This window comes from Tamandua tetradactyla, chromosome 15, assembly GCF_023851605.1.
Source record: "Tamandua tetradactyla isolate mTamTet1 chromosome 15, mTamTet1.pri, whole genome shotgun sequence".
NCBI lineage: Eukaryota > Metazoa > Chordata > Mammalia > Pilosa > Myrmecophagidae > Tamandua > Tamandua tetradactyla.
In genome coordinates this window covers 30,374,717-30,389,291 of record NC_135341.1, presented here as the reverse complement: position 1 = coordinate 30,389,291, position 14,575 = coordinate 30,374,717, and the positions used below count along the sequence as shown (strand labels likewise).

The 14,575-nt window shown below is 40.5% G+C and overlaps 1 protein-coding gene across 1 annotated transcript in view; it reads left to right on the top strand.

Moving 5' to 3' along the window:
* CACNA2D3 (calcium voltage-gated channel auxiliary subunit alpha2delta 3) overlaps nt 1-14,575 on the top strand; it is a 987,429-nt gene that overhangs the window by 900,539 nt on the left and 72,315 nt on the right. Inside the window, exons 31-33 of the mRNA XM_077128978.1 lie at nt 1,657-1,732; nt 4,323-4,375; nt 5,852-5,907. Coding sequence (XP_076985093.1) covers nt 1,657-1,732; nt 4,323-4,375; nt 5,852-5,907 — 185 coding nt within the window. The remainder of the gene's footprint in view (nt 1-1,656; nt 1,733-4,322; nt 4,376-5,851; nt 5,908-14,575) is intronic.

Genomic DNA, 14,575 nt, shown 5'->3' with positions numbered 1-14,575 from the left:
AACCTGAACTCTGTATAATTACCTTTGATCTTTCTCCCACTCTTTAGGAGTCCTTGGGCTGTGGCCATTCTAACTTTTTCATGTTGAAAGGGGCTGTCAACAATATGGGATAGGCAGATGGAACTAGTTTATTTTCTGGCAGGGCTGACCTCTCTGCATTTTAGGACTTACCTGGTCTGGGACCCATCTGGAGATTGTAGGTTTGGGAGAGTTACCCTAGTACATGGAATCTTTGTAGAATCTTATATAATGCTATAGGTATTCTTTAGGATTGGCAAGAATGGTTTTGGCTGGGATTTGGCAAGTTATGATAGGTAGCAATGTCTAACTGAAGCATGCCTAAGAGTGACCCCTCCAGTGTAGCCTCTCAGCTCTGTTTGAGCTCTCTCAACCACTGATAACCTTATTTGTTACACTTGTTTTCCCCCTTTTGGTCAGGATGGCATTGTTGATCCCAAGGGGCTAAGGTCAGGCTTATCCCTGGGGGTCATTTTACATCCCATTTTGCAGTAGACCTCTGGGTCTTAGAAATGTCATTATCTCTTCATGATTCATTCAATCAGGCATTCATCCACTCATTCAGCCTCTTAAACCAAGTGCCTTCTCCATGCTGGGTGCTGTACTAGGAAAAGAAACAGATCCAACATGAGTGTTCATTCTCATACTGATTCTGAGTGTGGCATCAAGTTTGTTCATCATTAAGCATTGTACTATTCTAAAAAAGGAATTCCTGTGAGGACAATTCCACCCAACCATTTAGAAGTGCAGGTATTGAAGTGTTAAAATCTCACCTGGCAACTGTGATGTAACTCAGCACTTGTAGTGTCTCTCCTTTGGGGTACCATGAGTGGTGGGAGGTGGTGGGCACTGGAGGTCAAGGGAGGCCCACAGGTCTCCTTCAGCTACAACCCATCTAAGTGCTGTAACATACTACCCAGAAACTGCCACTCAGCTTTACTTTGTAAAGTTGTTGATGGGGAAATAAAATACTCAGAACAACTATAAAGTAACACCTTTCTGCACCTGAATAAGGCCATAATTGGGACGAGAGCTATGCTTTATCATGCAGGGGGATTCAGGAGGGATGTCTATTTTGTTATTCCATATTCCAGAAGGAACAAATACATCCAGGTAATGTAGAGGAGAGTGAGAATTACAATCAATGGGTCAGCTGCATTCTGACAAGTTGTCTAAATGCTGGAGACATCTTGATCCAGGCCTATTTCCTAGTGCTTGAAAGAGAAGAGGATCTGGATATTTCTTTTCCCAAAATGGCCCTTTTCCACTCTCTCTGACCTTGGAGACATGGTTCAAGTGGATTCCTCTGGGGACCCAGAACCCAGGGAACGGCATCTTCCTTTGGAGTATCCTGGTCTATGCAAACTGTCCTTGTTTAGACCACTCTTGACTCCTCATCAAGTTGGGAGACTCCCTCCCTCTACCCTTCCTAATAAGTACATCCCCTGTGTTCTTCAGGTTCCAAGAGGTGATGTGACTGGGTCTCCAGTCCTGGACTTTGTCAAGTTCCTTGCTTGTCACTCCTCTTTGGCTTGCAGTTCTTTTTCACCGTCACATTCGATGTGGCAACAGAGATTGGTCATCCTTTGGCTCCATATGTTCTTGTTTAGTCAACCTCTTTTCCACTTTTTCCTACAGAATTACCCTTTATGATTACCAAGCCATGTGTAGAGCCAACAAGGAAAGCAGCGATGGCGCCCATGGTCTGCTGGATGTAAGTATGATGTAGTCACCCAGGAAACAGCTGCACATTCGGCCTATCTCTCTATCTGAGCAGATCTCCCTCTGCAGTAATACAGTTTGTCTCTCTTTTTTTTTTAACCATGAGTGCTTCAATGTGTTTACTGATTTTGCTCATTGAGAAAAAAGCTTCTACTTAAACCCAAGTGCAATTGTTATGTTAATGATAAACAGGTCTATGGTCTTTGATAGATTAATACAGCAGACCCCTTTTGATGGATAGGAAAATGGGGCATGTTGTGTCAATTCTCTCATTCACATATAAAAGAGAATTTGGTTTTCTTCAGCAGAATTCTTCCTTTGGTTTATGCTACAGCTGCTAGCCTAGAAACTAATTCAAATTATCAGATTCTCTCCCCTAGTCATGCTGTTGCTGTTTCAACATCATTTTCCCTTGAGCTTGATCCATTAGTGATGTCAAAGCTGGGGATCAATCAATAGAGCTATGATATCATTAGAAACCAGTTTTCAGACTGGCAAAAATAAGTGTTGTAATTTACTTCCTGCTTAACAATCTAATTTACAATGCAGACAATGGAAGTTTGGCCACCAATAACCTGAAAACTCATGAAGAAGAGCTAGCATATGGCTCTGTATTGGCCCACATGTGAGTGTAAATATAGTCCTTACATATTATCATTTTGCAAAAATTAATTAAAAATTTAGTTTGAAACAGCATTTAAGACCATTTTGGTTTTAACATATAAATGTACAACTTTACAATTGCAGATGTAAGATCTTACAAGTGGATTATTTAAAAACTAAAATCTTAACACCTGTTCTTCTGCACTAAGGGAACAATAAAATGATTCAGAGATGGGAACTTACAGAGAAGCAACCAAGAACTAAGACTTGGCAGTGTTGAAAAGTACCGCATTTTAGTGAGATTCACCATGTCTTCTCCAAATCTAACTTCCCTAACCTTAGTGTGAATATTTCCAGACTTCAAAAGTTCCCAAGATATGTTTTCATCATTAGGCTTAAAAGCTCAATGGCTTTAACCCTTCTGAATGACAATGCACATTTTAATTTTTTAATCCTGCATTTACATAATCCCTTTGTTTACCCATATAATGAGCGGGCATGGATTGCTTGAGTGCCTCTGCCCCTGGCCTCTGAGTGAGCTGCCCCTGTGCCCTGTGCCCTCTAAAGCCTCCTTAATCCTTTCATTCATTCCCTCCTCCCTTGAACTACTAAGGACTGCTGAAATGTCACTGCCCATCCCAGCAGGTACAAAGGCACAGAATTGCTCCATGGTTTGACCACCCGAATCTTTTTGGAAAATGATTACTTTTCAAGCCATAAAATGTAATGGCTAAACTACAGGACTGAAAGGTTGCTTTTGGTTTTCAGGCACAGTTAAAAGTTCACATCAACATCTGACCCGGTCCTAAGGGTCCAGAGTCCTCTGATTTAGGGAATGATATAGAAAGACCCAGGCAAATCAGAGTGTGTTCCACAGTCTGAAATATGGGAGAGCTGGGGATAGTCCCAGTAGACTTTTTGTTATGCTCATTTAATTACTGGTCTGAAATAGGAAAGCTTCCAAAATGGTTAGAGGGATATAGATTAGTTCTTATTTTTTTAATGGGATGATTCTTGCATTCCTAATTCTAGTCCTTATAGTACAAGTGCTCAGAAAATAGGATTAAGCAGCCCTCACTTCAGAAAGTGTGGTTTGGCATTTCACATCTCTGATACACGCATGCAACCAAAAAGGGTTCTGAGGTTTCTCTAAACCTGCCTTCTGCTGTCCAGGCTTTGCCAATGCCATCGCCTGTCTCTCAAGTTCACCCACCACTCACATATCTGGCATATCTAGGTACAAAGAACCAACTGAGGGGGAGACTTGGTATTTTCCAGGATTCAGGAAATTGAATTATCCACATAGGAAATATCACAGAGTAAACAATCCCACTGCTTTTTTTAATTAAAATATTCTGAAATAAAGATTAGGCTGTCAATGCCTTCTTTTATAGAATGAAGGGGATTTTCTGCAAGGATAAAATCACATGTTTACATGGTTATCATTTTTTCCAAGTCCAAATATGTAAGTGTGAGAAAAGGCAGTTTAAATCCTATATAATTCATGGGAAGCATTAAAATCAAGTATATGCAATTTTTGCTTATTTCACTGAGTGACATACAGTGATGGAAAACAGGGAATCACCTTTTGGAGATGCAGCCCCTGAATTACCATTTGAAATTAGTTATATGATTCCAGCCCTTAGCATTAGGCTGTAAAATATTAGCCCCTAGAGGGTAAAGGTTTAAGCGTCCTTTGCTGAACTTCCTTTTTCCTCCCAGTGATAACCCTTGTATTAGGTCATGTTTATTTTACTTGTAAATCACATCTCACTACAGGGGAGTTCAAAGTTTTAAAATGTTAGTTTTGAGATACAGTATCCAACCATTTTCTCCTAAATTTAGCTAAAGCTTCACTGTTTTTTAACTGATATCAATCTCTCTAGAAAAATAACATTGTCTTTATGTAAAACCTTAAGTTAAACCACAAACTTTGTGTGTGATACATTGCTTTTAATTAATTGAATTCTTCTTTATAGCCTTATAATGCCTTCCTTGCTGCAGTTAAATGGATAATGACAGAACTTGTCTTGTAAGTACATTTTGCTGCATTTTTTTTAAGAGTCTTATTGTTTTTATATTATAAAGTGAAGCAGCAGACAGGACTTCATGCTTTTAACAACCATTAGACTCATAATACTCTGAGATAACCTCACTGAACATCTCAAAATATTGAACATTGAGACCAAAACAGTATCTTATATTAAGTTATTCATGGTCCTGCTTATGCCCTTATGTCATTGTTTAACAGACCAACAGCTTGTAATACACAAACCAAGTTTATTTACTGTGGTTACTGTTAAATTTAACATGAACGTCTGGCTGTTTTAATGCAGCCTGGGTGGGCTGTGTTCAAAAGAACAAACTGCCGTGGCTGTCCATTGCACTACTTCGAGTGTGTCAGCATGTGCAGGAGGGGGGGGGGCCTGTGCAGTCATGGGCTGGGGGCCTCACTCAGGTGTGATTTAATTGTTTACCCTGGAAAGTGCTGGATGCATCTGTGACTTGGGCATACTTGAAATGGCATGAATATGAAAGGCCTGACTTTCTGTACACATTACAGAAATATTGTTAACCAAAATGGAAGAATTCTATGAACAGGCATGTAAACCAGATAACTGAAGTGGCACCAAACTCTCTCAGTCTTATTTTCCATCATTAGGGACCGAGCTTTTTGGGTTTAAGAAGAATTTCTTGCCGTGTGATGAACAGAGGTTGTTTTCTTGATGGCCTGAATGAAATCTATGTTAACTTGACAAATTTTATAAATTAAAGTGGAGGGTAGGTCCCCATATGGCTAAGGGACCAGGAATGCACAGATGATAGTAGGATTTTGATTGAGGATGAGCTGCTAGGCAGTGAAGTAAGAGCCTGAAAATTAAATGACTGAATTTTGATCTCCATTCATTTGGATGGTGATTTACATTACTTTTACACTCTTTACTAACAATTGAGAAATACGGGTTTTACATGAAGTTGAATTGTGGCATATTTTCATAGAAAGACATTTACATGCTCCCCCCCACAACCACACACACATAGTAGGCTTAAATAAGTTTGTGTTGTATTCTGCATTTTGAAAGCATCCTTTATTTCTTTGGGTCGTAGTCTAGGTAGGAGAGAATATTCTATTTGTATTTCTGAACCAAAGCAGGGAAGCCCTTTAGAAGTTGGTTTTTTACCCTGGAATCAAAATATGTAGTATAACAGTGACTAATGAGAAATAACAACTAGGCAACTATTTCAGATTATAGAGCAAGATTTTTCTCAACAAAGAGTCCTTGAGTCTAGGTAAACCTGATTTGGGGGTTTGGCTGGCACTGGTGTTAGAATAGCCTTTCACAAGTTAGATAAATCCCAGGAAAGATGTGGTGGTAACTGTACCAACCATGTTGATATCTCAGTTGATTTCAAATGAAGTGAGCAAGGCCGAAGAGCATGGAACATCACTGCTATGTTCAGGGTGCAGATGAACAAGTGACACTGGGCTTTTTCATCATTTGCTTAGGTTCCTGGTGGAATTTAATCTCTGCAGTTGGTGGCACTCAGATATGACAGCTAAAGGTAAGCAACAACTGGATTCTGTTTCCTAGCTCAGAGTGATAAACCCTGGGTTCCCTGGCTACTTTTCTTCAGGGATGTGCTGACATAAAAATGCCCAGGACAAAGTGATGATTTTCAGCTCTGTCAGCAAAAAGCTACCCTTCATGCTAAGTGCAGTGTCTTCCAGTCTGAAACAATTCCACAGGCTTCATGCAGCCCATTTTCAATGTCCACTTTGACGTGTTTCCTTAAGTAAGGCTTTGAGGTCATAACACTGCGCAGGTACTTCTTCAAAAAGCTAAAATCTATGGAGACAGACTATTCACCGTTGTTGGGTTGAATGAGTGGATAACCACCTTGTTTTTGTTTTCAGAAATACCTTCATGAAATGCAAGTCTGTTAATAATTTCACTAAAGCAATTGATGGAGATTCTTAGAGGCATAGGTTGTGAAGTTAGAAAACTTGGGGTTTGAGTTCTGGCCCCGAGGTTGGGCTTTGGCAAGATATTTGACCTCTTCATTCTCAGTTTCCCCATAGTAAATAAAATGGAGAAAATATGTATCTCCCAGGGTTTATTTTGCATGTAAGAATTTAATGAGATAAAATGTTATATGCTAAGCACGGTGACTGTAATGCGGTCAGGCCTCTTGAAGAAACTGGTGCCTGTAATTAACTCATGATGCTGCTGCTGAACACGGCCACCACCACAAGATGAGGGTTAAACTGTTGAGTCCCCACACCCTGTAAAACCAAGTCCAGTCTGTCTCCTAAATGAGGGTCACCTCCCAGCAGTCCACCCCCAAACTTGCTCAGTCACTTGCTGCTTCTCAAATGCATCCTTTTCTTTCCTTCATGTGTTCATCCATACCTTCCTCATTTCTTATCCCTGTCCCCTAATCAGGGCCTCGCAAACTATTTCCATTATTATTGTTATTATTATTAATTATCTGTTTTTTCAGTGATAGTTTAGTAACATTTCAGCATTCCTCCGGGCACTGGATATATTTTTTAACTTGGCATTCCTTTGTCCTTTCCCTGAAGACCTCAGTCTATGAGGATCCCTTCAGTTTTGCCAGTCAGACTCAGGCCCATACCCTCCTTGCTCCTGTCACAGTCAGTGCGCAAATTTACTGTAGCTCTTCTCCACCATTACTGCCTCAGTGTGTTTGTGCCACATCGGAGTAGAGTTTCTTGATGGCAGGAGCTGCATTTTGATCATTGCTATCACCTGGCACCTAGCCAGTACGTGGCACATAGTAAGTGCTCAGTCTTTGCTTATGAAATCACATCTTTCTTGGGCCAGGCCATGGCCATTACTGTCACTGTAGACATAGCTTTGTAACTTTGGCAAAAGGTCCATTTTGTCTAAATTCAAAAAGGACTGATTTCTTGTTTGTTAGCACATGAAGTGGAGCAGCACCTGCAGAGCCCTCCTTGTGCTCACGCCGGCATAGAGCTGCTCTGATAGACTGGACCAGATCCCAGGGTGTCTGGAGCTGACTCTGCCCTGGGAAGCTGACAGTGCAATAGAGCAGGACTAACATATTCCACGTTCCATCCACCACCACTGTCATCCACGCACACCTTTGTCCTGGTGACCCTTAGAGTTTGAGCTCAATCCTTAGCCCTCCCTGCCAAGGGTGAGGTGGGGTGGGGTGAGGAAGGGTACCAATTTTGAATGACAGTGAGTGCCCATAATCCCACATTTAGAATCAACCTCAGAAAACGCACAAAATGTGAACAAAGGTTTCTATGGTAGGATGCTCATCGCCAGAGAATTTATGATCTCAAAAACTAGAAATGCTTTATATGTCTAACAATAGGGACATTTCAAAATAAGTTACAACCCATCAACAGAAAGGCATGTTATTCTGCTTTTGTAAAATTTTAACAAAATGGGAAATGCGTGTGAAACTAAGTTATCTGAGAAGTAAATATAAGATGCAAAACTGTATGTACCATAAAAGGCATCCACTGGCCAGGGCAGGAGGATGCAGAGCTAAACAGGGTCAGCAATCAGTGTGATGAATGGGCTCAATAAGTGGAGGGAAAAATATGAATGAGAAATAAAGACTTTTGTGTTTTCAAAAGAAAATTTTACCTAGAGCATGAACCTCCTTTGTTCATGGATGGATAATACATGCAATGCATATGATTTGAAAAAAGAAAGATGAAAGGGAACCTACCAAATGGGTGTTTATTATCTTTTTCAGTTTCCTTTCCTTATTTGAATAGCTTTTCCAAAAGTGCATGATTGAGGTGGAAAAAAAAAAAGATTAAAAGAGAGAAAAGGAAGAAAGGAAATCAATAGGATGAGAATGGATGGCAAGTTGGTTAAGTGACTGGTCTGTCCTTAGCACCAGTGACCTCAGGACAAATCCCCACTCCCTCCCACTCAGGCTTTCAGTGTTCAGAGGCTGGAGCAGCTATCCATTGAGGTGGTTAAGTGCCCTGGCTTTGGAGTCAGGCAGCCTTATCTGCTGCTTGCTAGTTGTGAGGTCCTGGGCAGGTCATTTGATTTCTATGGGCTTTGGTTTCCCCATTTGTCAACAAAGATAGTAATAGACTGAATGTGGTTGTGAAAAATGAGTTAAACAGTGCATGTAAAGCCCCCATGCCAGGTGTGGCTCAGAGCAGGTGCTAGCATATGACGGATGGGCACCCAAATTGTGGTGGTGGTGGTTCTTATTGCCAAACTTTGGCTGTTTCTTAGGAGAGTGCTTAGTGCTAAGGGCAGTAGCCTGGCCATCTTCAGTATTTTACTTCTTGGCATCCCTTTTCACACCTATACACACCTGCCTACCCTGGCTGAGGAGCTTCAATAGTGGGCATGAGGACCTCACCTTCTGTAGTATGCCAACCTCTACACCATTTCCTCATTCTTGGCTTGGCCCACTTCCCTTCTCCATGCCCTGGTATCTGCACACACTCATATTTTGGTCCTTCAGGTTTTGTTGAATGCCAGTCACTGTGATCTTTGCCCAGACCAGTGGTTCTTAACTGGGGGCAATTTTGCCTCCTCCTCCCTGCCCCCGCCCCCAGGAGCATCTTCAATGTCTGAGACATTTTTGGTGGTTGCAAGTGGGGAAGGAGGTCATTACTGCTATCTAGTTGGTAGAGACCAGGGATGCTGCTAAATATCCTGCGAGGCACAGGAAAGCCCCCACAACAAAAAAATCATTAAAATGTCAGTAGTGCTGAGGCTGCAAAACCCAGGGTTGGACCCAGGGTTTGAGGAGTAGGGGGTGGTGAACAAGGAAGGGAGATATGGTCTTTCAGAATGGGAATATGCACACACACACATCCCATTCTGTAAGTTCACACACACGTACACACACACACAGCACCACCACTAGAGCTGAACCTACAGTGGCCTAAGTTTTAGTTAAGAGGAATATTGTAATGGTTAAGTTCTCTGTTTTCTGCCCTGGGAAGCTTTTCTTTAAGACCTTTAATAAATACTTCCAGCAAGAAAAATAAACTCACTCCATTATTTCACTGTGAGAGGTCCTCCCCACAGGCTGTTGAGCAATGTTGCCAAATAATTATTTTGTAGATATGTGCTATGCGGATATATAGTGTTTTACCATTACCAGAGCCCTTCAACATGCCTGAAAAGTGGGTTCCGTAAGAATGTGTCACTAAATCTCTCTGAAGCACTTAAGTCAGACAGCTGATAGTGGATTCAGACAGCGTGGAAGAGCTGCCCCTCTGGGTTCTAACACAGATAACCTTGAGAGCAGCAGCTTGCCTTCTTTGAGCCCCTGTATTGAGCCAGGTGCTGCATGTGAATTGCCTAATTCAGGCCCATAGACCTCTCTGCTGGGTATGGATAGGCCTTTCCCCATTTTAAAAAAACTGAATCAAGAGTGGTGAGTTACCACATCCAAGGGGCTATTATCATTTGGTTTTGTTATTCAATGTAAATGTGTATCCTAGACCCAGTATAGGGATCTAGTATAGGAAGAGAAGAGTTTCAAGGGCCAAGAGGATCTTGACTTGCAAGGTTTCTTCATTCTAAATTTACCATGCCCTTGCTACATGAAGACCCTGAGCTGAGACATACATCTTCGTTTTAGCTACAAATGGAATCCATAATTACACTGTTTATCTGCTTCGTTTCTTTAATGGAAGGGACTGTGGAAGCCCATTTCTGCTTGATTATCACAAAGGTATCATTTTGGGGAAGTTGCATAAAGAGAATGGAGCTTGCTGGCACCAGGTTATGAATGGGGGAGCATTCACTGAGACAAAAGAAGAGGATGGCCTTTCAAATGGGAAATCTATTAATTCCCTGTTGTCTACACATAATCACTGTGAACCCGCGTCAGTTATTCTCATCAGGGACGTTTGTTGCTAAAGGAAAATTTTAAAAATTCAATTGTTGAGATGCTCTGTTGGGTGCTTTGTTTTAAAGGAGTTATAGATCATGGTGGCTTTTGCCTTTAGACTCCAGCATAACTGTGGTAGTAGGAGGCAGGGCAGCGTGATGGCCAAGTATCTAGGCATTAGGATGTGAATGTCTGGGCTTATAGCAACGTATGCCACTTATGGCAATGTAACTTTGGGCAGACATCTTTATTTTAATGAACTTCAGTTTCTTCATCTGTAAAATAAGGAAAGTGGCAGACCCTTGCTCTTTGCATGGGAATGATGATTCAGTTCACAGCAAGGGTGCGTGGTATGGAGTAAGTTCTTAGTGAATACAGAATTGGTGTAGAGGTGGTCGTGGTGGCTTGCTGTTCACGTAAATGATGATCATGATGAGTGACTTTCTATGGGACTCCAGGGTGGCTGTCTCTGCTATCTGAGCCTTGGTTTTCCCTTTTGGAAATAGAAGGAATCAGCCTAGCTGAGCTCCGTGATCCTCACATACCTAAAACTTTCTAAGATAATGAGCTTTAGAATGCCAAAGAGTTAAAACAGTACCCAGTAGATTACTGGCAGTCTTAGTTAATGGTTTGAAATTCCACAGATGAACAGTAATGACTGGCAAATGGATATGGTGTTTTTCATAGCACTCTAGACAAAGAAAGATCTTCCCGTCAAACCATGATATTTAGGTTAAATGTAGCCACTGTTTATATGGTAATTCATGTGCTTCCCAAAAGCACATCAAGCAACTTCCAGCCAATCTATAGTCATGCTGCAAACAGACTTGAAGGTTTTATATCACCACTTCATCATAGGTGTCCTGCAGTTGTCAAAGGGACAAGAATTTCATCTCCTGAAAGCCTCAGAGCCAAATGACTGTCACTGTTGCATGTGGGAGACATTAAATTGTAACTGGGCCCAGAAAATTAGAATTAGAGAAGGTACAATTATCAAGCTTATTAAATCACATGGGCTGCCTATCTCAGCCTGACCCAAAGCCCTTTTCCCCTTTGGCCAAACTTCACAAAGCAATTAAATGTGTACATGCTGGAGTCAGACAGCTGAAGTTCAAATTCTAACTGCCATACACTCGATGAATTTTCTGTACTTTATTTTCAGTCCTCTGTCCCTCCATACACACTCATTTGCAAAACAAAGATAATGATTGCTCCTACCGCAAAGTTTATTTTTTTCATATTTTACTGTTAAATGAATGAATGCATGTCAAACAAATCAGCATCTGGTGTACAGTGATTGCTTAATACATATTGCTGTTACTGTCATTACGTCATTACATGCCATCTGCATGCTTGTGCTGCATCTACTTATAACCTATGGTATTATTTGTTTAATCTTTATTTCATTTTAATTGACTCACTTTTCAAAATTTAAATAATTTAAAAATTTAAAAGGAAGCTTTCTAAATAAAAGATCAGTATCACTTGCTAACCAGAGAAATCAAATGCAAAAAGAAGAACCATGGAAATAAAAAGTGTTACCAAATTGTAACCAGGTACCTTGAGCTTTATGTTTGGCCCCCATATGTTAAAAGAAGAGAATAGCAAATGAAAGAAATGAAACTGAAAGAAAGGTGGTAAGAAAGCAAACAAAACAAAAACTCCCTAGCACCAAGCAAAGACATCTCCTGACAAAATCAGAGTCATTGGAAAGGAATTACGAAGCCCATGCCATACCAACTGTGTGCCTAGGTTGTTACTGTTGGGCCTGGTTCACCTAAAATCATCTTGCCCCTCACCTGAAGACAGTTTGCCATCAGAGTCTGAGATTCTCATGCTTCCCTTATCCATTTTATCTGCTTGAAATATACTAATCAGGAGAATCATTTATTTATTCAGCAAGCATTTACTGACCGTTCTGGTGAGCCAGTGGTGCTGGGGAAAGGAGTGGTAGACAGTGTCGAGACATGGCCCTTCAGAAGTGTGACAGTGAACCCTGTACCATGGGGGGTCGGGAGGCAGGGAGGCAGATGTGTGCTGCTTTACCTAACCAAAAAGCATTCGTTCAAAAAGGTCGACAGTCTGAGGATTCCATGGAATAACATATGTAGTAGAAGTAAGTTGTGAGTGGTGGTACTAAAAGCATTTACTTAAAAAACACTTGTAACATGCCAACCACTTCATATGCATTGCTTCATTTGATCCTCAAACACCATGTGAGGTTGGTACCACTATTTCCATTTTACAGCTGAGGACACTAAGGTATAGAGAGTTTTTACTCATGTAGTGCCCCACAGCAGTGGCAGGATTCATCAAACATAGGATTTGTGCCCTTAGCTGCTGTGCAAGTAGCCTAGGCCTTGGCATGTAGAGGGTAACTGTGCTAGTTCTATAGGGCTGCTGTAACAAATGACTGCACACTGGATGGCTTAAAGGACAGAAATGTATTCTCTCAAAGTCCTAAAGGACAGAAGTCCAAAATCAGGGTATCAGCAGGGCTGCAGTCCCTCTAAAGGCTCCAGGGAAGAATCCTGCCTTGTCTCTTCCAGCTTCTGATAGCCCAGGTGTTCCTTGGCTTGTGGCAGCACAACTCCAATCTCTGCTTCCACTTTCACCTGGTCTTCTACCTTGGTTTCCATAACGTGTCTTGGATGTAGGACCCATTCTAATCCATTATAACCATCTCAAGATCCTCATCTTAATTCCATCTGCAAGGACCTTATTCCATATAACTTCACCTTCTGAGTTTCCAAGTGGACGTGAATTTGAGGAGTCACTGTTCAACCCACTACACTAACACTGGCTAGCAACTAAACATCTCGTAAAGAGTTTGTATGTGTGTGCGTGAAAGTGTGCACATGTGTCATTCAGTTAAGAGCTGTATATCCTTCAGTCCATTTATTTCTCAGAAGAACCCTAAGGGTTAGGTATGGTTGTCTTCCCTTAATGTCAGTGGCCAGTTCCTGAAAATCACACTCTACATAGAAAGAGTATTTGGAAGCCTACTTCCTTTCCTTTTAAATAAGGAAAATTACAATGTATTATGGCTTGATTCCAAACCCCCAACCAATTAAAGCTCAATGAAAAGCCTATATATAAGAAACAATCATGTTAAGATACAAATGCTTAAAGCTTAGCTTCCTGATTGCCAGGCAATTATCTGGTTGATTCCAAACAGTTGGTTTGCCTTCAGTAACCCTGTGCTGCTTCATCCCAGATATACATGCACTTACTATTGACACTTGGCATACCCTACAGGACATCTACATCGTTCTGACATTCACCTGTTGTATTTGGAATGTAACTTGCTACTTTGTCAACGCATCATTTTGTTAAAATCCTATTAAGTTTTGGAGATGCAAACATAAATTATATGTAAATATTTTCCTATATAAAAGCCAATACTTTTGTATTGAGAGGTACATACCTCTTTAAAGTAGCATTCTATTGGGAAAATGTTAATGAGTAGATCTCCCTTGAAATATACCTGTATTATCAGGATTCCCCCATTTACAGATGAGACTACTGAGGATTAGCTAGAAGCAGTAGAGCAGGGTTTATACTGCAAACTTCTCTGATTTCAGAGCCTTTGCCCTTAACCATTATGCTATAGTGCCTATTATCTTTGTCATCAAAATCATTTTAATGTCACAGTGGTACTTCATTAGAATGCTAGTGCTGTTACTAATTGACATTCAGTCAGTACTCATTTTGTTCCAGGTACTATACAAAGTACTTGACATATATCGTTTCATTTGCTTTTCACATCAACCTCTAATATAAGAACTATTATCCCCAGTTTACAAATAAGAAAATTAAGACTTAGAGAAGTTTTGTCACTTGCCCACTGGGCATAACTAGTTCAAATAATTTAATTGCCAAGCCTTTATGAGTTCCTATTCTGTACTCATCCAAGGACATTGTGTGTAGGGTTATCTAATGCTCAAAAAACACACATGGTATACTATTAGACAAAGAACTTCATAATAGTAGGATTTAGTTCATGGCTGTGGTTCAAAGAAATTATGTATTTTACTAGTTTATATTTCAATTTTCTTTCTATAATAAAACCATGCAATTGTATCATGACCTCTGTCTCACCCTAAATAATATGGTATAACTTATATTTTGTACATTTATTCAGATATAAATATGTGTTGTTGCTAAGATTGAGTAATTGTGAGATCAGAGACCCAGTGACTGATGTTGTCCCAGAAAGTAGAATTCTTGTGATGCATAAATGATAACTGATCGAGCCAACACAACAGCTTGAGGAATTATAGCTTATAAAGTTGCTTGGTAGATGAAATTACTTGACTAATTAGAAAATGCATTATGCTGTGCCTCGAAAAATCAT